The 24,930-nt window shown below is 40.7% G+C and overlaps 1 protein-coding gene across 2 annotated transcripts; it reads right to left on the bottom strand.

Moving 5' to 3' along the window:
• Nucleotides 1-1,255: 1,255 nt before the first annotated feature.
• Nucleotides 1,256-23,638, bottom strand: tns2b (tensin 2b). Of its 2 annotated transcripts, XM_053498367.1 has the most exons (23): nt 23,614-23,638; nt 12,919-12,950; nt 12,650-12,833; nt 12,518-12,568; nt 11,551-11,673; nt 11,351-11,415; nt 11,150-11,233; nt 10,939-11,051; nt 9,396-9,456; nt 9,226-9,301; nt 9,002-9,131; nt 8,847-8,912; nt 8,625-8,741; nt 6,397-7,668; nt 5,451-5,544; nt 4,592-5,346; nt 4,275-4,499; nt 3,755-3,832; nt 3,578-3,655; nt 3,327-3,495; nt 3,025-3,093; nt 2,036-2,065; nt 1,256-1,766 (listed from the first exon to the last, which is right to left on the bottom strand). In XM_053498367.1, the coding sequence occupies exons 3-23, from the start codon at nt 12,809-12,811 to the stop codon at nt 1,619-1,621; spliced, it is 3,966 nt and encodes a 1,321-aa protein (XP_053354342.1). In that variant the 5' UTR covers nt 12,812-12,833; nt 12,919-12,950; nt 23,614-23,638; the 3' UTR covers nt 1,256-1,618. The 2 variants fall into 2 exon arrangements, with proteins under 2 accessions (XP_053354342.1, XP_053354343.1); XM_053498368.1 differs by lacking the exon at nt 2,036-2,065.
• Between the last annotated feature and the right edge of the window lie 1,292 nt (nt 23,639-24,930).

The following is a 24,930-nucleotide window of genomic DNA, read 5'->3' as shown; positions in this document are numbered from 1 at the left end:
CCTTTTTTTATTCCTTCCAGAAATATGTATTCAACCAAAAATGAATCTCGTGTCATATAGCAAAAATAAATAAATGAATAAATAAGTAAGCAAACGACGCATTAATAACAGCACATGTCTAACCTATGCTGGAATTTTATATCAGTGATTAAATACTAAGTAATTTTGTATTATTATTATTATTATTTTTACAATGGTAATATCGCTATTAATATTTTTTTCTAAATAATATTGCACACTGTAGCTTTTAAATTAAAGATCATAATTTATTTATAGGGATATCTATAGATGGTATGGGAAATGAAGTTAAGTTTCATTTCATTTTTAAAAATAAAAAGATTTATTATTTTATGAAGCATTTTAAACTGTACTAATAAATAATAAACACACACACATTATGTCAGACACACATACACATGTCAGATTAGGGTGATTTGACTGCAAAAACACTGTTTGTTACATAAATAGAAAACAAACAAAAAAAATCAATAAAGTAATAATAAAAAAATCTCCAAACATTAAGCTCTGATCTCATTCAAGTTTTATACACAAATGCATTTCAATAAATTAGAATAGCATCAAAAAGTTGACTTATTTCAATAATTCAATTCAAAAAGTAAAACTCATATTATTCTGCTTTACAACTCCAGCCTTTATCTGCCTTCATGGATTACTTAACTCTAACATAAGTTATAATAATAATAATAATAATAATAATAATAATAATAATAATAATGTCCTATAGACATTTATTCTTACATGTAATGTTGTAGAATGTCTATAAACTGATTGAGTTTCTGCTCTGTCTTGCATTATAGCAGCTACAAACACTCCTTCCTCCTCTCTATTTTCTCTCTTAAAGCAGTACACATGTTACTGAGAAACTGCAAAGATCTGACCAATCAGGAGACAGAATTCAGCGTTTCAACTCAGTTTTAATAAAGCAGGAAGACTTACAGTATAATTTAGGGACGTATAATTTTTTACAGATATTGTCATGAATAAGAAATAAAGATGAGAACTATTGATGGAGTGACACATGAACACCATGATGTTTTTATTTCATACACACTCCATTTTACACAGATATTACAGGATCTATAAAGTATGTTTGTATTTAAAGTATGTATGTTTTTTTGTTTTTTTTTTTTGGGGGGGGGCACCCAAACACAAGCCAAATAATACTAATAATACTACTACTACTACTACTACTAATAATAATAATAATAGAAATTGAATTCAGATTAAAAAAAAATCTCAGAAGTAACTGCACTAAAGTTTAATGGTGTTTTACAGTTAAAAAACACAAAATAATGATTATGAATCAGGAATACCAGAAAGGGAATATACCTACTACAATAATATTATATTAGTTTCAATTATATAATATATAAATAAGATATAAATTTATCACTTATATTAGACATTATACATTTCAGTAATCAAAACACAGTGCAGTTTATAATGAACTGGATAATAAAGTCAATATTATTAATCTACCATTATATTGTATAAAATAAAATAAAACATAAACTTAAAAAAAACTTTATTTTGTTCTCCTTTTCTTTCTTTTTCCTTTCTTTTCTCCTTTCTTCCTTTCTCTTCCTTTTCTCTCCTCTCACTTGCGGATGTGATGTGGTCCCAGCATGACTTTATTAATGAAGTTGACGATGGCCGTGGAAGGCTGCTCCGGATCGAGCTCTGCAAACAGGTGACACACGTTTCCCGAAGTGCTTCCACTGCGCCTCGCTACGAAGCCAAACATCCTGCAGAGAGAGAGAGAGAGAGAAACAGACAGAAGGAGAACAAAAGAAGTAAAGTGAAAAAAAAGAAATTTATTTATAGCTGCTATAACGTAAGTCACAACAAGAATGCACTTGTTTAACAGATGGGCTCATTACACATAACTATGAATGAACATAAGAGCATGACATATTCTATTTAATTAATAAAAAGTGCAATCCACACTCCTGCATCACACACACACACACACACACACACGGACACAAGAAAAGCCAAGCAGACATAGAATTACCTGTTGCAGGACTTTTTAGCAGCTGGCCACCTGACACACACATGCACACACAGACACACAGACACAAAAAAGCAAATGAGCAAGTGGAGAAATTTGACAGCGAGGGAAAGAATGACACAAAGCAAAAAAAAAAAAAATACAGGAAGATTCAGCCACACACACGCACACACAGCCACACACACACGCACACACACGCACACATAGGCACACACAGGCACACACACACACGCACACACGTACCAATCTATTCAATCATTTATACAAGTACTGCAGGGCCAAAAAAAAACTAAGAAAGCAAAACGCAATTTATACATCTAAACTCAAACAACTTATAGATACACATGCACACAAATAAAAGAGGCGTTCAAATCAAAGCGGGACAGAATAACAGAACACAGTTCTGAGAGTAAAAAAAACCTTTATATTTCTCTATATAATCCCCTGCTACACTAATGCACTTATCCCAGTGTTTCACTAGAGCTTGGACACCATACGCTCTACGCTGAAGACAGGACCATGCTGCCTGTTTCATACGTATATAAAAGACTGGCCTCCCGGGAACTCCTTTAATGGCCCAAACATGAGGAAATGGTTTTGGAGCGAAGTCAGGACTGTATGGGGGATGTGGCAATAACGCCCAGTCAAGTTTCTGTAAAGTGAAAGTGATGTTGGTGAATGAGTGTGTGTACAGTTCACACAGACAGATGCGTCTCTTTCACAAATTGGTGATGTTGATTTTTAAGGATCAGGCGTTCCAAACCCGCTGAATGTTCACAGGAACGACTTGGACGAGATCGTCATTCACAGACATTCAGCCTTCTTTAAAATGTTTGCACTGTTAAAATGTTTTACTGTGGCTAAGAGTCTTATCACTGTACTGTGCTTGCAATATTTTGCAATTGTCAATCACTTTTACATGTTCTTCCACAAAAAAATTTCATTACAAGTCCCGGTTTGACCTGGTGTATATTAATTCTCACATGATGTACCTCTGATTATCAGGATCCACGCAGCTGAATATAACACTATGGATTGGATAATGTCTCCTGAAGAACAATCTACATGGGGGATGTGACAGAAGATCAGACAGAACATAGTTTACAAACCACAAACAGAAAAATATTATTCACCAACCAGGACGTAAGCATTGATCCTAATAACACACATGGAATGGACACACTTCCTTCCTTCTCAAGCTAACATGCGTATATTGCTGAGAAATGTGCTTGGCTAAATGTTGATTTAGGAGGTTTGCCAACAACTACAAGGGGCGGTTAAGGAGTGGTTGTACCTGCGCTGATTGTCTGTAAGTGTGATGCCCTGAGTAGACACTTTGAAGTGAACCTCAGTTGCTGAAGGGCAGGGTTCCTGAGAAAGGGTGCACTTCACCGCTCTGGAGATGGCTTGTGGGCCAGTCAGAGACTCTGTGTCCACAGAATTCAGATAGAGAACGTTGCAGGCTGGGAGGAACACGAAGACGCGACAGTAAGAAAAGGCATAAAGAAGTCCATTAGTTGTTTGATCATTCGGATAGATGCTCACCAGCTCCCTGTTTAAGAAGTTCTGCAGCCGTGCTGGTGTTGGTGCCACTCTGCAACTCCTGCAACTCTCCTACAAGATCTAAAAACACACGAACACGCCCTGAGCACATCTTCACCCATACTAGGAATTACACCATAACTATAGTAAGTTCTGTATGTAAGGTAAAAGAAGTGTAACCTTTGTCAGGGATGTGTAGTTTGCAGGGTAGAGAGACAGGTGTAATGGAGTGCTGGTAGACCAGAGCAGACAGAGACCCTGCAAGAGTAATAAAAAAAAGCTCAGGAACAGTAGTCAGTGGCAAAAACAATTCTTCTTATCCAAAGGTAGTTTGGGCCACGAGGTTTAACTCACATTCCTAGCATCACATGCCTTATCACCTACCAACTGGCTGTGCATTACCTATAAAATTGTACAACATACTATGATTTTCAATAAAAGTACTCATCACTACACTACAAAGAATGAGCCACAAACAGTCTCCTACCATATACTCTTATATCTTGTAGTCTTATATCTACCTTATATCTACTATCTAGAGCATAGGGTGGGATTTATCCATGGATTTAGTATCAATTAGAACGTACTGTTTAGTAGTTTAGTGTGCAGGTTGGAATTTAGCTGTGAATTTAGTATCTATTAGAGCGCACTATTCAGCAATTTAGTGCACATGATGGGCTTTAGATCAACATTTCCTCACCGAAGTAGGTTTCATTCTGACAGCCTTTAATTTTTACTCCTTTTGCACCGCTCTCAATCAGAAAGTGTCTGACTAGCTGCTCCAGTGAGTGAGAGTTCTGGCCATGGTTGCTGACATGAACAGGGGGTTTGGCCACTTTAAGAGCCAGTCCATAGGCACCTTGGAATGAGCTGCTGTCCCTTATTAGAAAATATCCAGGATCCTTATCTTTTAAAACAGCAATTGCTAGAAGGGCAGAAACAAATAATTTTAATTACAAAAACTTCTAAAATGAAGCTTGGTTAAATAAAACAACAGACAAGTCTGTTCTTCCTTACCCTGATCTCTGGAGATTCCAGGCTTGTACCAGAATTTTGAAGTATCCTGCACAAACTTGGCACTGACGCGATTTTCTGGCTCTGGGGTTTCTTTCTGTCTGTCTGCGTTAGGCAAGAAGGCGATTTGAGCCTGGACAGAAGAGGTGGAAGATGCTGTGGATGATCTAACTGAGGACATACTTGGAGAATCTTGGAAAGGACCGACACGCTGCTTATCAGGGAGAGGGGGTTGAGGAGGGTACGAGGGAATGGTAATTGCAGTGTAGCCAGTGTATGGAAGATGAGGCACAGTCAAGAGAGTGTAGTTTGGTGATGTCAGAGGGAACAAGGGTGTGATGTATCCATCAGGCACTGGGGATTGAGTCCTCAAATCACTACTACTTCCATCCTCATTGGAAGAAACCCTGTCAGTCAGATTGGTCAGGCTCTGTCCTTCAGAAATGGGGTTCAACAAAGGAAGGTCGCATGATGAGCTTCGTTCTGAAGGACATGTAGAGTTCTTTTCCATCTCATTAGATAGTGAGGTATTCCCTTGTATATGAGCAACAGATAGAAGTGATTCTGCTTCCAAAGCAGTGACTGGTGGTTCAGTCACAAGGATTCTGGTGCATGTGGACTCTGTTACATATGCAGATTTTGTGTCTGACTCCTGAGGCTCTTTGAAGAACTCAGTTGAAGTATCGCTGTTAGCAAGAGAATCGCCACGTTCAACATCACTACTGCCTGGGTCCTCTGGCTCTACCGGTGGTTCTACACTGTAAAATCCAAAGATTCAGTAAACACTTACAATGCAATTCCTAAAACCTCTGGTACAATAGAAAGCAAAAATAAAGTAATATGATATTTAGATTACATATACCTGCTTTGGACTTGCAGAAAAACATCAGTATTACAGTCTTCTGTTGAAGAAACATCATGGATATTTTTCACCTTTGCATGTTCATCTGAGACTCCTGCAAAATAAGTCAATCTTGTGTTTATATATTGGAAACATTTTATTTTACAATAAATAGTTACGTAGGTCAATTTTGTGGCTAAAACTTTGAAATTGTAAGCAACAGTCTGACTCTAAATTTAAAGTCCTGATCATGTGATCTGAAACTTGAAATGAGACCTAAAATAAAAATCTAATAAAAGGTGTTTTAAAAAGTTACAAAATGGTAAAAGGTGCATTATATGAGGTTCTCCGGGACAAGGATTGGGAACTTGTGATCTAAACTGTAAAACTTGGGCCAGCGTTGAAAAATAGACCAAAACTATTCTACCAATTAGTGTCCAATCATAAATCAGTGCTCATCAAGCTATGGCCACTCATTAAATAGATATCCCCATCACATCAAAGATGACTTGGGATCTTAGACAGTTGTGTCACTTGAAAGGTTTATGGAGCCTGTGTTTCATGAACATCAAAGTGGCATGTGCATGGATCCCAAATGCTGCAACCAGAAAAATTTTAAAGTTAAGTTTAAATGCTCATGATAAGACATCATGCATAATCTATTGCCAGAATTTAAATTGAGTGTGCTCTCTGGATGGAAAGAATGGCTTTACTCTGTCCAATGTCTATAAAAATGATGAGTAAATATAAACTTTTTGCATTCACAAGCACCAGAATGAAAATGTTGCAGTAGTTGGTACCATGTCTTAGGTTTCTCCTATCCCTTTTTGTTAGCTCCCATTTGTGGTTATTTGAGAGCTAGCTATTGTGAATTAATCAGAAAATGGGTATACTAGGATCAAATGAGCATGATATGTGCTGACTGCAATATTTTGTTTAGCATTAGTGATAGTGCAATGGGACATACCTGAGTGGTTAAAATGGATATTGTGATCTTTTCCTGGCATGGGGGTCTGAACGTGTTGTTGAGTAAGACTGGTCCTTTTTGGGGAAGAGGTGTGAGCTAGTGGAGATGAGTTTGGAGATTGAGCCATGGAAGCATAGCCAGGACTGTCTCTAACATGAGACGGAGAGCAGGTCCAGGGTAGATAGGGGCTGTGGTACCCACTGCTGTGTGGGCTTGGATGTGGACTCGATGAAGAGTCTTGTCTTGGGTCTGTTCCATAGACTGGATGATCTTGTTTAGAGACGGAATGGCAATGTCTATGTCCATATCCAAAGGATGACATCATGGGTGGGACAACAGCTCTGTGCTGCCAGCAGTCTGGATCCTCCATATCACCATCTCTTGCCCACTGCATAGCCCCCTCTTGCCTATATCCAAACCCTGGCTCTCTGTGCCAAGGAAGCCTTTCGAGTTGGCTTACTCTTTGAGAGTGGGACAGATCCTCACGCAGGTGTGAGCAGTCTCTGCAGGAACAGGAAGAATGTGAAGTCGAGCAGAAGCGTAACTCATGGTAAGGGCTGGAAGTTAAGGATTGCTTGGAAGACTGAGAAGGTGGAATGTGGGTGGGGTTGTGGGCTAGAGCAGGGTAATGTAACAGAGGGCATGTGTCCCCTGAACAGAATAAACGAGCTTGCACTGGGAGTGTGTGCGCATGAGAAGAACGAGTATGGGTGTGGGCATGTGTTATTGGTGAAGGTAAAGGGAAACAAGACCGAGTGCAACCGTGATGCTGACAGTGCCCTCTTTCCCACAGAAAGTCCTGCTGAGACCCACAGGGCTCACACACAGGCAAAGTGGGAGTACGAGTGCAAGGTAGTGTGTAGTGTTTGGGATGAAGTTTTTGTGGGGGTGTTTTAGACAAATCCTGTCCCAAGAAGGAATGAGGGTGGGAAAAAGGGCGACCACAACAAGAGTGCTCCAGACGGAAATGGGAGCAATCTCCATCATCTAGTATCGCTGTCTCTCTATCCTTCTGCCTCACGTTTGATTTTTCCCTTTTCACATCTCTCTCTTTGTCCTCCCTTAAATGAGGAAAATGAGATGAAATAAGTGGTGGTAACTCAAGCTCAGAGTGAGTGGAACAGTGTCCTGAGTCAGGGCTAAGAGAGTGTAACTGACTAGGAGTGGAAGGCTCAGTGACTTGTGGGTTGTTGGAAGTGGAGCCAGGTACACGGCGCTTCTTCACCTGGGCGTACAAACTGCCATCAAGTGGGCCCCGAGTGTGACAGATATCTACACGAGGAACAGAGAAACAGTACAATAACATTATGGATGTTTAAGCATTTGTTTTTGTGTTATAGATGTTCATCTGGTTGAATGTGTTTATTCTACCTTGAAGTCATGATTTGAGATTTGCATTGGACCAGCCAAAATTTTACAGAACCTGCAGACAACTCCCTTTAACTTTTAGAGATTTACACCAGGCCCATTCAGGTTCACAGGCACTCAGACCAGTCCCAATCATTTACACGCATTTTCTCTAACACCTTCTTCCTGTTACTACAGGTTCCATGATAATTCCTGCCAGTTTTCATAACAACATGGACCACTCCCACAAACATTCCTGCCTCCTCACAAAGAGACTCTGACCAATTCCATCCGTGACTGTCCTTAGTTTCTTAAACTGCCACTACCTCAGATTCTTCAACCAGTCCCGCCCAATGCCACAGATACCCTGACCACTCCCACTCCTGCCCATTGCCTACATCACAGCTAAATCCCACCCTGCACAATAAACTACTAAATAGTATATAAGAGATACTCTGCCCACTCCCGTTAATTATCTCAGATGCTTTGGCTAATCATGCCCATAGCCTCAGATACTCTGACCCGTCCCATTTGTCACCTAAAATACTTTGAACAGTCCCATCAATTTCCTCTGGTACTCTGGGTAAGTTTCTCTACCCACTTAACTCAAATATTCTGACCACTCTGTCGTTAGTTCAGAAATTCTGAGGATTCCTTTGCCCTACTTTAGATGCCTATTACTCCAATCATTTCTGTCTTATACCCCTGATGTTTAGACCACTTCCCCAAATAGATCATTTCCTCACACTTGTGCATTTACACCAATTACCTCCCCAGCTCCCAGATTGTGATTTACACCTCTACTGTGCCTATAACACGAGTGTATATTTTGAGTGTGTGTGTGTGTGTGTGTGTGTGTGTGTGTGTGTGTTTGAACCTACCTTCTATACTGTCCTCATTGTGAAGATTAAAGTTTTCATATGAGTCCCAGCGCACTACAGGGTCTGTACAGCTGATACCTGGACTCCCACTAGGGTCTTTTTTCTGGACCTCCTCGCCTGAGCACACACAAACATGGACACACATTCCAGTAAAAGGACATCAGATATAACCGTTCACAGAAATAAAGAATGATATGAATGAAGAAATGACAGAGTCAGCACCTCTCTTTGGCTCTGGACTAGTAGAGAACACAAGCTCTACTGTAGCGTCAGCTGGATAACGTTTATCTAAAATAAAAAATAACAACCCAATAATGTTAGACAAATGCAATGTGTGTGTGCATGGACTGGTTTTCTGTTTGTACACAAATACACACCTGTGCATGCCTGGTCCAGTTCTTTTTTTCCAAACCACAGCTGTGATCCATGAACTGTACATGTATGAAACTGCACTCTAAACACACACTCTCTTTCGCACACACCTGAGCGCCGATGATAACACTTCACCTAAATATGAAAAAAATAAAACATACAGAATTAGAATTTTCTGACTGATAACAAGCTTATCCACTGCATGGTGGTACGGTTCATCGTTTCATACCATAATGTCCCCCTTTAACAGTAGAGCTGGTTCTATTTTAATGCACAGCGTTGGGTTTCTGGAGCCATTGGTTTCGCTGCAAAAAACAAAACAACAGCAAATAAAATGAGTCCTTAAGCAGATATAATGTTCACTGATCTGCAGTAATGAAGCCATGAAACTCAACTCACTGGATTCCTGAGGTGTAGACAAGTTTCAGAGACTGATATATCTTTATGAATGGTGCATAAGCTGAAAGAGAGAAAATTACAGGCATTAACATCAATACGACATATTGTACAAAGTGCTACATCAATATTAATGTTTGCCCTAATAAAGTTTGTAAAAGTACACACAAACACAAACAATATTCTGTGTACATTCTCTTTAAGTTGGCAGACATGAAACAACTGGCACTGTAAAGGTCTTGTAAAAAAAGCAAAATACAGTATCAATCTATCACTCACTCACTCACTCACTCACTCACTCACTCATTCACTCATTCACTCACTCACTCATTCACTCACTCACTCACTCACTCACTCATCGTCTATATCGCTTTATTCTGTATACAGGGTTGCAGAGGGTATGGAGCCCAATCCCAGGGAACTTGGGGCTCGAGGCGAGGTACACCCTAGAAAAGGTGCCGAACCATTGCAGGGCACACACACATACATACGCTCACACACTCATTCACACACTGTGTGCAATTTAAGAGCACCAATTAGCCTGATCTGTATGTCTTTGGACTGTGGGAGGAAACCGGAGTGCCCGGAGGAAACCCACCAAGCACGGGGAGAACATGCAAACTTTATGCACACAGACCCAGAGCTGGGCATAGAACCACTACGCCACTGTGCTGCCACAAAATGTCTATATCTAAAAAAGTTATTATTATTTAGAAATATTTCAAAAGAAATAAGGTTCAATACACGAAAGAAGCATTTTAGAAAAAAATAGGTACAGCTAAGAAACAAGTAATTGGTCATTAAGTGATTTTTTTAAATTACATTTTATTCATAATTAAAATGTGCCTCTTGTTATAATAAAAATAACAAGATAAAAATAAATAAATACTTATAATTAAATCAAACTAAAAAAAGATATATAATAATACACAATTTTACCAGGTCAGCAGGAATTCTGTAAATATTACATTTGAACCTGTAAGCCTTATACTGTATGAATATTTAATGTGAAAGAATGTAAATAATAGTTAAAGTTTAAAGTTTTATCGGTCAAAGTCAAAAGTTTATGAATACATTGTTGTTTATATACAGTAGTTACACAAACATGAATCAAACAAAAGGGTTTGTTCGGGTGGAGTTGGTCAGGGGGAGGGCTTGTTGATATTTATTTTGGTATTTGCAGTTTAGCCAGAAGATGGCACTTAACGTTGCAACCAGCTTGTTCTCTGCTTTTTTCCTGTTTTTATTTTTTTTATTGGCCAGGGCTTAAAAAAATCTATTAGTTTTTTTTTCCTGTTGTGACCATAAGAGCCCCAGCTTGTTGCTCAGCTCTGCTGTTCTCTGGATGGGCGTGGCTCAGCAGTAGCTAATTTACATAAACCCTGCTGAAAAGCAGCGTTTGGAAGAAAAGTGAAACTGAGGTATACAATAATACATCTCTATTAATGAAGTATTAACTGATATGTGTGGTACTGAGACCCAGTGAGACGGAGTGAAATACGGGACCTTGAAGACTGTTTATTGAGATAGTATACAACGTGAGTACCTTCGCCAGGCTCATAGTTGGTTATAGCTGGAATATGAACCTGCTGCAGGAGCAGGGATGAGCTGTTAATCTTGATTGCTCCAGACAGAAGGCCAGAAAAATAATAAATATATCTATGTGGGATAGAAATATGATTGAATAATATTCTTTAGACAAAATGCTTTATGATGATGATGATGATGTGATCTCAGATGTCAGTCTGGGGAGGAACCTGTTCTGAGACGGCTGCAGAGAGGAGGAGATTTTGTCCTCGCAGAACTTCCTCATGGCGATGGTGGTGAGAGCGTGATCTGCCCTGTGACAGAATCATCCACGGATCATGAAACTGTGTGAAGTCTAGAACGCAATACAACTGTATGAGCGTGTATGTGTGTGTGTGTGTGTGTGTGTGTGAGAGAGAGAGAGAGCTTACCCGGCTGATATCTTGCTGAAGTGCATGTACGCTGCTATTATTACTCCAGCCCTGCCACGGTTCCCCTGAGAAAGTTATGTTATTAAAAGTTATTATGAAAGTTGTTATTAAAGGTGCAGTTCACAGGCCAGTAATAATAATAATAATGCAGTATCAAAACTATTTAAACGTTACGTTTAGGGTGAACTTTAACCCCTGACCTTGCAGTGAAGCACAACGACGTTGCGAGGGTCAGAGTTCAACCAGGATTCTATAGTCTTACACACGGCGCATATCTTATCCAGGGGCGGGGCATGTAGATCGGGCCAGCCAAACTCCTCAACCTGACAGGTACAGAATGAGTTCAGCTCACTCTTACATGACACATGCACAGTACTGACATCCCAGTCAAGCTCACTGAGATTATGAAGGCATGCATTAATTTAAAATCAAGCAAGACTACACTATGGATGGGCACTTAGCAATTAACATCATTTTAGCTTAGCATTACCATTAGCTTAGCATTAGTGTCTTGGGAACAATATCAACAGAATAGTGAATACATCTTGACAGTAAAATGCGAGACAAAAATACAAGGCTTTAAAAAATGGGTGTTAATCCACCAATAATTACAGACACCTGAAAATTTTCAATATAAAATAAAAGGCCCTTAATGAAGTCAACATACATTTAACTGTACTATCAAGCTAGCTAGCATTAATATACCTTAGCGAGCTAATTTTGGGCAATAAGCAAGCTAGCTAACGCTAGGCCAAGTATCATGTTGTGTAGGTTAATTTTTTTCAGCAAGCTAGTTATTATTGGGGTCTCCGTACCCTAGTTCTATTAATGGGAAAAAATTGCAGACGAAACCACAACATACTTGAATTTGAGCCGCCATTAATCACAAAGAGAAGAAGAGAAATGCAATCTTCATGCTATGCCTAATATTATTGATATTTTATTTATATTGAAAGCTGCAATTACATTCTAACCCTAACCCTAACCCAATCTGCCAATAGCACAATCTGAGCCCAGGAGGGAGCTGTAGTGTTGCTGAAATGCCATGTACAATTTAATAACTTATTCAGCAAATTTTCCAAAGCAGTCAATTGTACCCTGATTGGGAATGAGCTTTTCAATTGTCATGACATTTTTGAGGATTAGGATCTTGTCTATAAATCATACCCTGGGGTTTAATCTGCAGATGTCGTGCCGTTTCCTGGACAGGTTTATGACCTGAAAGATGAAAGGATGTGATTTGCTATTATGATATGGATTATATTATGAGTTAATGATAATGATCATCAAATAACCGACCAGGAACTTCTCCTGATGTTTTGATTTCAACATGGCCGCCACTTCCTTCAAGTGGCTACGATAACGTTGTTCATCCAGTTCAGGTATGAAGAAGACGGAGATGATTCTCTCTGTGATGTAGATCAGATCGAAATCGTAACGGCTCTCCATGACGTTCTCCATCACACGTTCCACGCTGTCACTCCTTTAAAACAGGGTCAATGCTGTGATTATTTATGAGCAAAGAAATGAATATTCTGACATTGTTATATTGTCATGATTCTGCATACCTGGAAGGAGAGTTGTTTTGACTTTTAGATGACTGAAACAGAAAGAAAACAGTAGACAATAGAGTTGCCAAATAGATCTCATACTCCTTAGCATTTGAAATAAGGACATGCTGGATGTCTGAGCCTTTTAAAAATGTAACAAAATCCAAGGTACTACTGTTTATTTCTACAATATTCACAATTGAAAAACTGTGAAGATGATGATCTGAGAGACATGGTTTAGGCATAACATTAAAACCACTGACAGGTGAAATGAGTAACATTCATTCTCTCATTACAATGGCCTGTGCTGGAGGTGAAATACATTAGGCAAGAGGTGACCAGGTTGATGCAAGGATGTGAGTGGCTTTGACAAGGGCCACATCGCGATGACTAGACGTCTGGGTCAGAGCATCTACAAAACAGCAGCTCTTTTGGGATGTTCCCAGTAGGCAGATATTGCTCCAAGGAAGGACAACCAATGAACCGATGTCAGGCTCATGGCTAAGGTTCACTAATATGCATGTTGAGTAAAGGCAGGTTGATTGTAGTCCGATCCCACATGAGTCTTACTGTATCACAATCTACTGAAAAATTAAATGCTGGCTGTGATAGAAAGGTGTCAGTATACACAGTGCATCATAGTTTGTTGCGTACTGTATGGAGCTGTGTAGCTGCTAACAGGTCAGGGTACCCCTGTTGACTTGTGTCCTCCACCGAAAGCTCCTACAATGGGAATCTCAGCATCAGAACTGGATCATGGAGCAATGGTTGGTACACAACCATTGATGGCCAGGTGTGTGTTCATTGTTTACCTGGAGAAGAGATGGCTCCAGGATGCACTATGGGAGGCAGTGTGATACTCTGAGCAAAGTTCTACGGGGAAACCTTAGGTCTGGTATTCATGTGGATGTTACTTTGACACTTACCACCTACCTAAACCCTGTTGCAGACTGTGTTCCCTGATGGCAGTGGCCTCTTTCAGCAGGTTAATTAGCTCTGACACTCCACACACATTGTTCAGGAATGGTTTGAGGAACATGACAAAGAACTTTGCAGATCATCTTGTTGCAACATACCACAGCACCCCTACAGGGGTCTTGTGCAGTACATGCATGGATTGGTTCGAGCTGTTTTGGTGTCACAGAGTAGACCTTATTAGGCAGGTTTGATGCCGAGATCCCTTTATCCATGGTACCAAATTCAACCAAATCCATTCATGCTTCCATTTTTACCTGGAGATTTTACAGCATTTATATTTACAAGAAAAGATACCTTCTTCCTTAGGCTGCATTTTTTATTCCAAAGTAATCTTCTGAACTACACATTGGTGATATTAATAAACCAAATGACGTAATGATCTGTAACCTGACTCTGAATACACATCACTGCATAAATGTTATATATATATATATATATATATATATATATATATATATATATATATATATATATATATAATTGACTATCTTTTTTATGCAAGAATGTAGGTAGTTGATCTGTCTGGTGGAAGAGAATCGTGTTCCAGCTGTGCAATATATGGACCTGGAGCTTGGTGGACAGCAAAGCTTATAAACTGCCATAAACTCGCACATGTACACAACAGACACACACAGGCTTCTTACAGTAAAAGACCTTTAAAGCCCTCAGGCTAAAACTCACATCTTTAAATTCATCTCCCAGAAAGAAAACAGAAAGTGTGTGACAGATGAAAAAGTACTGGATAGCACTCTACTGTGCTCTTTTTAATACATAACACGACATGACAACTAACAACATGTGTAATGTGTGTATTATACTGTATGTGTAATCAACAATATAATTAAATTTTCTGTACTGAGATGTTTAGATATTCTAGTGTACTAAATGTGCCATGAACTTGACATAGTATAAAATCACAGAAAAATGATCAGGTCATCAAGTCAGGTTTTCAGAGTTCAGTATGGCTCCACATGTGTCGGGAGAAATCATAAATGCCAACAGATTTTGGACCGTGTGCAAAATTACAAAATGTAGAGAACGTTGCAGCAAGTTACATTGTAGATGTTGGCGGTGGTTAATGCCTTTTCAGAACAGTTAGTAGAGTACAATAATATGCAGAATCCTTCATTTAGTGTCGATGAGGAGAGCTTTGAGCTGCAAAATCCTGTCCCATAGGGGACGGAGCAAATCCGATATAATGTCTAACTCGGACACTGCCCTACTCTATTAAATAGTGAGCTCATATAGATATCACAGTCGTATGGTGTGATTTATTACAGAAGTTTGCAGGAGATTCAAAGCTTCTGTAGTCACGGATGTATAATAAGATAAAATGAAATGTAATTCGCTCATATGGGTGTTTGCCAAATACCATGAATGTAAATCTACGTACATTATAAGCTCTATAACGACTGAGTGTGCTATTTGTATGATAATGCATAGCCAATTTGTATGTGATTATAAGCAACCAAGAACCTTCAAAAACTTTAATTAGGGACAATTTGGCGCTGCCCCATGAGCAGTTTAGGACTAAGACTGGGGCTTAACCCACACATAGAATGGATTATTACTTACATAATTAGAAGCTAAAAAACTAAAAAAAAAAGATGACGTTAAATCTAGGTGGTACAGACGGGGGCATTTTTTAACACATCACATTTTTATCTGAAGCTGTTGATTAAGACACAAAAACAGCGATCCAAAAGTACATCATGTGTGCTGTGTTTGTTTTAAACAGCATGATTTATGTCAGTGACAAGTGCTTGTATTTATTTATTGTTGTTGCTATAGTAACACAAACAGATGTGCACAAACACACTGCTGAGTGTCCCTGTGCTTTTAAAGACATCCTCTTAGTTCATTTATTTAATGTCACACTGGGAGACAGCTGCTAATGTTTAACACCAGTGTGTGTGTGTGTGTGTGTGTGTGTGTGTGTGTTTCATATCACTTAAACCTAGGATAAATAAATAGATGGTGTCTACTACAGATAAATATGATTTAGATATTGTGAGTTTTTTTTTTCTTTTTTCATTTACACACACTTTTATTATTTTTTTAAGTCTTCAAATTTATGTCAACAGTTACACTCCAGCTAAACCCACAGTAAACATGTACAGCACTGTTCTTACAAATGAACATGTCAAAATTACTGGATCTCAGTGAGAGGTTTTCCAGGAGAGTGCTTTATAGATGAACAGTCACATGACCGATGCTACACATTTAGGAATTTATTGTGTCCGGAATGTGGACACACGTAAAACACAGAGATGTAAGGAAGCTGAGTTGAGTTCAAACCGTGAATTGAGTGAACAAAGGGAGACAAAAAGAGAACCGGAGAACAGCTGATGGAGTGAGACGGGAGGATGAGTGAAATGCTTACTGGATTTAGGGAACTATTTCTATAACTCTATTTCAGAGGATCAGCTGGTCTCACTGACTTTGTGTGTAAGTGTGTAAATTTAACACTCATCTAAATACACACTACACACAGCAAATATAAAAAAAATAAGATATCTGCATTAGTGCAGTCTGGACACAAAAATCAGCGCAGACAGGAAACAAATTCAGAGTGTTTGATAATGAGAGACATGAGAGAGACTTTACTGCATCCTGTCTCAGCAGGGAGATAAACCCTCAGACTGACTGAGTGACTGACGGACTGACTGACTTGCTGGATGGACTGGACTGACTAAGTGACTGGACTGGCTGACCGACTAAGCAATTAAGTGACTGAATAACTCTCCAACTGCCTAACCATATAACTGAGTAAATGACTCACTATTCGATTGACTGACTCTCTGATTGACTGACTGAATGACTCTTATACTGACTGAACAACATAGCGGTTTACAGACTCTTCACATTAATTTATCAGCAAACACACACAAGCCATTTGTTTTACAGAAAATTCTCAACCCTAAATTGTATTAACCACTTCACTATTACATCTCTGGGGAAAAAAGAAGATGGGTTATGAGAAGAGAAAAGAAGAAAAGGGAACAGGAGATGAGAAGAGCAAAGGACACATACAAAGAGAATAAAAGGGGAAAAGGAAAGAAGGCAAAATGCAAAAATTTAAAGAATATGAGATGAAAAAGTAATATGAAAGCAATTATACAGGATATTAATGGATTAAATAAAATTCTAATGTCATTTGGAATTTTCTAGTTCTATCATCAAAGCTAGATTAAAAGCCCACAGTAACTGTTTCATCTTTGTGGACGAACTACTACTCCATTAATCACCCACCACCAATGGAACCTGATTTTTAGCTCAGATCGACAGGAAGATGTTTTTACCTTTTATATAGCTTCTTCTCTGCTCTGGTTCCTTTCCCTGATGCAGGGTTCTAACAGCGAGAAGAACACTCTCCGATCCTGTTCTCCCTCTCAGTGTGACTACACCCCCCCGACCAACCCTCTCTCCCACCCTCATAACACAGTGTGAGAGAAACCGGAGAACTTTAAGATTATAGCCGAGCAGCTGCACTCTCTGGTTTGGATCAGCTCCAGAAATATTGGCACCCTCCATTAAAACTTATAATAATAATAAAAAAAACTATTATACAAACCAAAAACATTAAGCAATAAGCAACATTGAGCTTAACTTTACAGGAAGTCACTTGTGTTTATTAAATTATTTATTGGTTAATCCAAAAGTTACCCACTGAAATGGATGGGTTGCCACCCATCAATACAAAATACAAACATTATTGGAACCTTTCTGGATCTTGCATAGGTCAACTCTTTATTGTGGGAATCCAGAGACAGAGAAAAATGTTTGGGATTGTCACGAGGGTACCTGTGTCAGGAAGGCTGGAGGGACCCAAAAGCAGACACAACAGATCGGATCGAGTTTAATGTCTTTAATGAGAAGTCTGCTGGAAGCAGAAAAAAGGAGTAATTAAGCAAAATTCACAATAATCAGAATGTAGTTATGGATGGATGGCAGAGCAGGTTGAAAGCGGCTGTGGGCAGAGGTTATGCAGATCCGAGGTACAGAGCGCATACAACGCACAGGGTAAGAGCGGCTGCGCGAGATCAAAAGGCACAGAACGCTTGCAGTTTCCAACACACAAAATGAGAGCAGTCGCGAAAGGAAGTCAGGGTTGTAAACAAAGGCACGGACGATCAAACTGCATTCGAAAACACACACCTGTAGTCCGAATAAAAATAATCCTGGGGATTCAGACAGAGCCGTAGTCGAAAGTGGAATGGAAGGAAAGGGATTGCGGGTGATCATGAATTGTCACGCAAAGTTGCTGTTACCTGGCGACTTGTCATGAGAAGTTGCCTTTACCTGTCCCACCCCGTCCCCCCACCCCCCAGGGCCGAAACCGGGCATCCAAGCTGGTGCTTCTGGGTCTTGTCGGTGGAAGTCCAAAATTAGGGTTGAGTCGACAGTGAACCTGGCAGGGACCCAACTTCTCTCTTCTGGGCTATATCCCTCCCAATCGACGAGGTATTGTAGGCCTGTGTACTAGTCGTCTGAGTTGTGAGACATGAAAGAATGGGTTGGTGTGGCGCATAGTAAGTAGAAGGGGAAAGCCTGACAGAGACAGGATTGATTACCTTGGTGATTGTGAATGGTCCGATGAATCTGGGTGACAATTTAATGGAGGTTGTTTTAAAGGGGGATGTTTCGGGTGGATAGCATCACTCTCTGACCCATGCGGTACATGGGGGCTGTTGTGCGGCCTCGGTTAGCTTAGAAGATGCTGACGAAGTGAAGGAGACGGGTCCTGGCCTGGGACCAAATCCTCCTGCAGCGGCGTATGAAAGAACTAGCTGAAGGTAACGTTACTTTCTTCTTGGGCTGGAAACAGGGGTGGCTGATATCCAAACCAGCACTGAAAGAGAGAGAAACCTATGAAGGAAGTCGGCAGCAAATTGTGCGCATTTTTTATCCAGGGAAGGGCCTTGCTCCATGTAGTCATATCTTGTGAACCATGCCTATACCTTAGGGCTTTTTCCAACTCTTGGTTAAGTCTCTGTCTGACCATTTGACTGAAGGTGATACCCAGAGAAAAGGCTGGGCCCTCCAGAACTCAGCTGAGAATTGGGGGCCACAGTCGGAGACAAAGTCAGAAGGGAGCCCATGCAGACGGAACACGTGAAGGATCATCAATTCTGCCATTTCTTTGGCTAATGGAAACTTAGGCAAGGGGATGAAATGGGCCATCAGAATTGGGGAGGCCAGTAACAAAATCCAAGGCAATATGTGACCATGGCCGACGGGGAACAGGGAGGGGTCTCAGGAGGCCGGCAGGGGGTTTATTGCTCGACTTACTCCTAGCACATGTGTCACAGGCTTCCACAAACTCCAGAACATCATCTATTATAGAGGGCAACCAGAATCATTGCTGGAGTAGGTATAGGGTGCAGGCTCCCCTAGGGTGGCAGGCAACCTGAGAGCTATGTCTCTATTTCAACATTTGAGGTCAGACAGAGGCCAGGATGAAGAGTCAGTCGAGGGGAGTGTCGCTAGTGCTTGGTTCCTGATTATGTGCCTTTTGACATTCAGGTGTGTGGCTGCTACAAGGCAGTAAGAAGGCAGGATTAACACAATCGGCATTGGTTGTTAAGGTGTGGAAAACTGTCAGGACAGGGTGTCAGGTTTGATATTACTGGAGCCAGAGCGATATGAGAGCGTGAAGTAAAAACGTGAGAAGAATAGACTAAACCTTGCCTGTTGGGCATTGAGCCTCTTGGCTGATTTGAGGTACTATAAGTTTTTGTGGTCGGTCCAGACTAAGAATGGGGAAGCAGTTCCCTCCAACCAGTGTCTTCACTCCTCTAGAGCAAGCTTTACCGCCAACAGGTCCCGATCTCCTATGTTTTAATTTCTCTCTGCTGGGGTGAGACGACAGGAGAAGTAAAAGCAGGGGTGTAGCTTATCATTCTTGGATGATCGTTGAGACAAGATAGCCCTGACTCTAAACTCAGAGGCGTCCACCTCCACTAAAAACTGAAGGGAAGGTTCTGGGATGGTTAGGATGGGCGCAGAAGTGAATCTGTGCTCGAGGTCAGAGAACGCATCTTTAGCGTGTTTGTTCCAAAGGAAGGGGACTCTTGTGGAGGTTAGCACGGTAAGGGGAGCTGCCACTGAACTGTTTGCGCCTGTAGAAATTGACAAACCCTAGGAATCGTTGGAGGTCTTGCCTTGATTTGGAAGTGGGGCAATTTGTGATGGCCGATAACTTGCTTGCCTCCATCTGTAGGCTGGAAGGGGCGATAATGAACCCAAGAAAGGTCACAGAGCTGCAGTGAAATTCACAATTCTCTGCTTTTACATAGAGTTTATATTCAAGGAGTCTTTTTAGGACCTGTCGGACATGCAGCTTGTGCTCTTCCAAGGAACAAGATAAGATTAAGATGTAATCTAGGTACAGTAAACAAAAACAGATATTTAAAAAGTCTCTCAGGACATCATTAACTAGAGCCTGAAAAACAGCAGGGGTGTTAGTGGCCCTTCGGGGTATTAACGGCGGTCTTCTATTTACATTTACATTTAGGCATTTGGCAGACGCTCTTATCCAGAGCGACTTACATTTTTATACATCTGAGCAGTTGAGGGTTAAGGGCCTTGCTCAAGGGCCCAACAGTGGCAACTTGGTGGTTGTGGGGTTTGAACCTGGGATCTTCCGAACCGTAGTCCGATGCCTTAACCACTGAGCTACCCCTGGCTCTATTTGTCCCCATCTCTTATCCTCACCAGATGATATGCATTTCGCAAGTCCAGCTTAGTGAAAACACATGCCTCCTGCAAGAGCTTGCGTTCTGGATTGTAATGGCATTAAGTGCATGGCAGTTAATGAAGGGGTAAAGGGACTTGTCTCTCTTGTCCACGAAAAAGAAACCGGCTCCTGCTGGTGAGGAGGAAGGTCGGGTGATCCCTGCGGCCAATGATTCGGTGTTGTATCTGTTTATGGCCTCCCTCACTGTGGGGCAAATAGGGAGTACAAACGTCCCTTAAGGGGGGTAAAACCTGAGAGATCAATGGAGTAATCGTAAGGTCTGTGAGGTGGCAGAGAGAGGGCACGTGCCTTACTTGTCGGAGGTCGCTGTATTCAGGTGGGACATTGGAGAAATCAGAGAGCTCAATAACATCCTCAGTGACGGAGAGCGCTGAGTGAATTCTAGTAGAGTAAAGGCATGAGGAGAGACAGACAGGGCTCCAATCGAGGATGGTGCTCTTGGCCCAGTCAATGTTGGGGTTATGTCTGATCAGCCATGGGGTGCCAAGGATGACAGAGGCATGAGAGTTCATGATAAGGAAGGAGATTAATCTCAGTGTGGTTACCTGAGTTTCTTAAAGTAACTGGGGGTGTGCGGCAAGTGATGGATGAAAGGGAACTTCCGTCAAGGGCCTTGAGAGATAGGGGGTTGTCTAGGGATAAAAAAGGGATTTTCCATTCCCTTGCTGTTGCAGCACAGATCAGGTCTTGGTCAGATCCAGAGTCAATGAGAGCTCTTAGTGGATGAATCTTACTATTCCAGACGATCATAACCGGTAGTAAGGGGCGTCAGGTTGGGAGATTTGTTTGAGAAGGGGCCTCCAAGGCTTCCACTTTCCCACTGAAGGCTAAAATGGCCTACTTGACCACAGTAGAAGCAGGCCTGCTTTTCCCTCCAACGTTATTGCCATCTCATAGAGTTTTATTGCCATCTCAGGGACTATCTGACTATTTTGATTTATACACATATAAAATTGAATTTAATTAAATTGAATTTAATTAAATTGAATGTTGCCGTTCCTCGGGAGAGATTCGGGCTCAGTCAACCTGCATAGGCTGGATAGGGGAATCAGTGGTTAGGGGGGGGTATGGGGTGATTGGTCCTTACCAGGGGTTGTGTGCGCTCTCTGCGTCTGCATGTATCAATGCGGACTGCTAGATCCTTGAGCTCATTTAGGCCTAAAGGGAGATCCTGAAAGACCAGTTCATCCTTGACGGTTTCACTTAGTCCGTGAAAAAAACCATCAAACAGGGCACACTCATTCCATCCACAGGAAGCCTCAAAATCTGCCCAACTGCTTCCCAGCCTGAAAGAGAGTGGTCAAAGGCTCTCTTCATTTCATTAGTGAAAGCGTTGTAGTTGGTGCAGCAATGATCATCAGCGTCCCCCAGGTTATGCAGATCCGAGGTACAAAGTGCATACAACGCACAGGGTAAGAGCGGCTGCGCGAGATCAAAAGGCGCAGAGTGCTTGCAGTTTCCAACACACATAATAAGAGCAGCCGCGAAAGGAAGTCAGGGTTTTAAACAGAGGCACTGACGATCAAACTGAATTCGAAAGCACACACCTGTAGTCCAAATGAGCATAATCCTGGGGCTTTAGACAGAGCCGTAGTCGAAGGCGGAAGCGGAAGATCAAAGCTGGTAGATCAGACAGCATAGCAAACAAGTTTATTCCGAGAGGCAAAAACTTAATCCTTGAGGGCAAAATGGTTGACAATGTGAAAAACAGAAATCCTACTTGGGCAAAAAGGGCACGAGACACTGGGCTATGAGCACGCAATAATTCGTTGAGAACTGTCTGTTAGAGGGAGAGTTATAGAGAAAAGAGTGGTGAATAAGATGAGGCGCAGGTGCGCTTGGGCATGAATGAATAAGGCGGCAAAACGGAAGCAGCGGAATGGAGTGTGAAAAGGGATTGTGGGTGATTATGACTTGTCACAAGAAGTGGGCATTACCTGCCGTACTGTGACAGGGATCAGCAATGTCTTTACCTCATGGCAGTGGTAATCACGTACCTAGGTGAGGATTTTGTTATACATTTTGACTTTTTTGTGTTAATATATTAGCCATTCGATGATAAAAATACATGGTACAAATGATGCAGTGAATCGCAGACACTAATTAGAAAGTACTGAGCTTTCTGAGACATTGTGGTGGTTGGGGGTTTAAATCCTGCCTAGGTTTCCTCCGACATGCACTGTAGGCTGTGTGTGTGTGTGTGTGTGTGTGCACCCTGTGCGGTGTTGGGTGTAATGCTTTAGAGTACTCGGATTACTTTTTTGATGTAACGAGTAATCTAACACGTTAGGTCCGCCATTTAAGTACTTAATTACTTAGTTATTTTTTCAAAAATGTAATCTGTTATTTAGACAATTTATGTAATCCGTGAGCCAGACAGCAGTCATTCCCAATCCATTAGTGTGTGTGTGTCTGCAGGCCCCGCCTGCGACAACCCGCTCCCCTGTGTTATACCTGCTGTTACCACTCAGCGAAGTTTGGCCCATAATCTGTTAATTACTAATACCCCTATCTCACCTTTGTGGTTTGACTATGTGAGAACCGACGCGCGGAAAAATGAAAACCTAATCACAACGCCAAAACTTGCTGTGAATCATGATGAACCGTACTTACGGCCACCGCGCAAAACCGTGTAGGTGAGATAGAGGAATTAGTAGGTAACAGATTGGGGGACAAACTTCACTGAGTGATGATGGTAGAATAATTATAAAGGTCTCGACTAAAACAACATGCATGAGGAATCACAAAGGAGTTTTTATTTTCTGCAGTGGAAAAATACTCGAACTAGTTACTTTTATCAGAAAGTAACGCAGTAATGTAACTGATTACTTTTTGAAGACAGTAATTTTGTAATGTAATTAGTTACTTTAAAAAGTAACGCCCCCCAACACTGGCCCTGTGATACTGTAGGTTGGCAACCCAAAGAGAAAGCACTTAGACTCAATATGTTAGTGTGTAATTGATCTGAGACATACCTTTGTTTCACTGGTACTTTTGTATTCTGTAAGAGGAAAAGAAAACACAATGATAGATTGAACTTTAAGTTTTAATTTATGCACGTTTGTGTGTATGTGTATGTGTGTGTGTGTGTGTGTGTGTCACCTTTATAACAGGCTTCATCAGTCTTTAAGATCTTTCTATACACAACACAATGTTGTTTCTTCTCAATCTTTCTTCCTTTGAAAGGCTGTGCTCCCACCTACACACACACACACACACATGCACACACGCACACACACACAGTCTGATTCTTCTTACACCACAACAGTTTGCATCATAGAGTTCATTTCAACATTTACAGCTTCACTGAATGTTCGTGCTCCAGATGAGTTCCTGTTCTCACTTACATTATAGCAGCTACAGTATAAACACTCGTTCCCTCCCCAGTCTCCCTCTCTCCAAATAAAAGCTTGATAAGGTGTTAATAAGAAAAAGACTGCCACTTGTCATATTACTGCCTCAAAGTGGAAACACTTTAAATATATAGTTTAGAAATATAAATAGTATAAAATATATAGTTTTATCTTTAAGACTGGAGACTCCTTCCATAAATATTGAATTATTATTTATTTTGTAACACAGAAAACCTTAGGAAAATCATGATGTCAGTGAAAATCAGATGATGTGTAATGTCTGCAAGCTTGAGTCAATGAGCGGTTACTATAAAACCTTAAAACACACTTTGGTTAGTTTGATAGAGAAATAAATAAAACTTCATGGTGATTACAATGCACCTGTTGTCTCTTGAGTCCTAAAACAGCAAATACATCAAGTTTTATGACTCCTCATGGACATGACCTCAGTGCTTGGGTCTGTTTTTTGGTTCTGACTGAAACGACAGAAGCCTAATTTACACCGTGACAAGTGTTTCAGTGCGTTGTGCTACCATGGAAACAGGAAATTCAGATAGGAAAAAAATACGGATAGAAATGTTTCTTGGGTTTAATCCTCTCCCCACCCTCTTCTCCCACTCTTCAGCCAAATCCCTGCTCATGACACAAGCATTTCCCCCCAATACACACAGGGGCAGTGTACTCTCTCTCTCTCTCTCTCTCTCTATTCCTTTCCCATGCTTACGTTATCAGATCAGATCATTTACACAGTTGTATAACAATCTAAAAAGTGTTTTAATCTTTATCTATTGACACGTTTAATCTAATTAACCCTATTATTAAATTTTAAACGAGCTTTTATCAGTATAATCTTATTCTTAAATGTCAATAATAGGATTGATAGATAGACTGACGGACAGACAGACAGACAGACAGACAGACAGATAGATAGATAGATAG

The sequence above is a fragment of the Clarias gariepinus genome, chromosome 6 (genome assembly GCF_024256425.1).
Source record: "Clarias gariepinus isolate MV-2021 ecotype Netherlands chromosome 6, CGAR_prim_01v2, whole genome shotgun sequence".
NCBI classification, from domain to species: domain Eukaryota; kingdom Metazoa; phylum Chordata; class Actinopteri; order Siluriformes; family Clariidae; genus Clarias; species Clarias gariepinus.
Note: the sequence above shows the minus strand (reverse complement) of the source record. Positions and strands in the feature narration are given on the sequence as shown.

Bases quoted from the DNA above. Each gene is read 5' to 3' on its own strand.
- tns2b (XM_053498367.1), bottom strand. From the start codon at position 12,811: ATGGAGAACGTCATGGAGAGCCGTTACGATTTCGATCTGATCTACATC. The intron at 11,674-12,517 runs GTATGATTTATA...TGTACCTGTCAG, and splicing joins TCTGCAGATTAAACCCCAGG to GTTGAGGAGTTTGGCTGGCC. The intron at 3,656-3,754 runs GTTACACTTCTT...GTGTGTTTTTAG, and splicing joins ACTACACATCCCTGACAAAG to ATCTTGTAGGAGAGTTGCAG.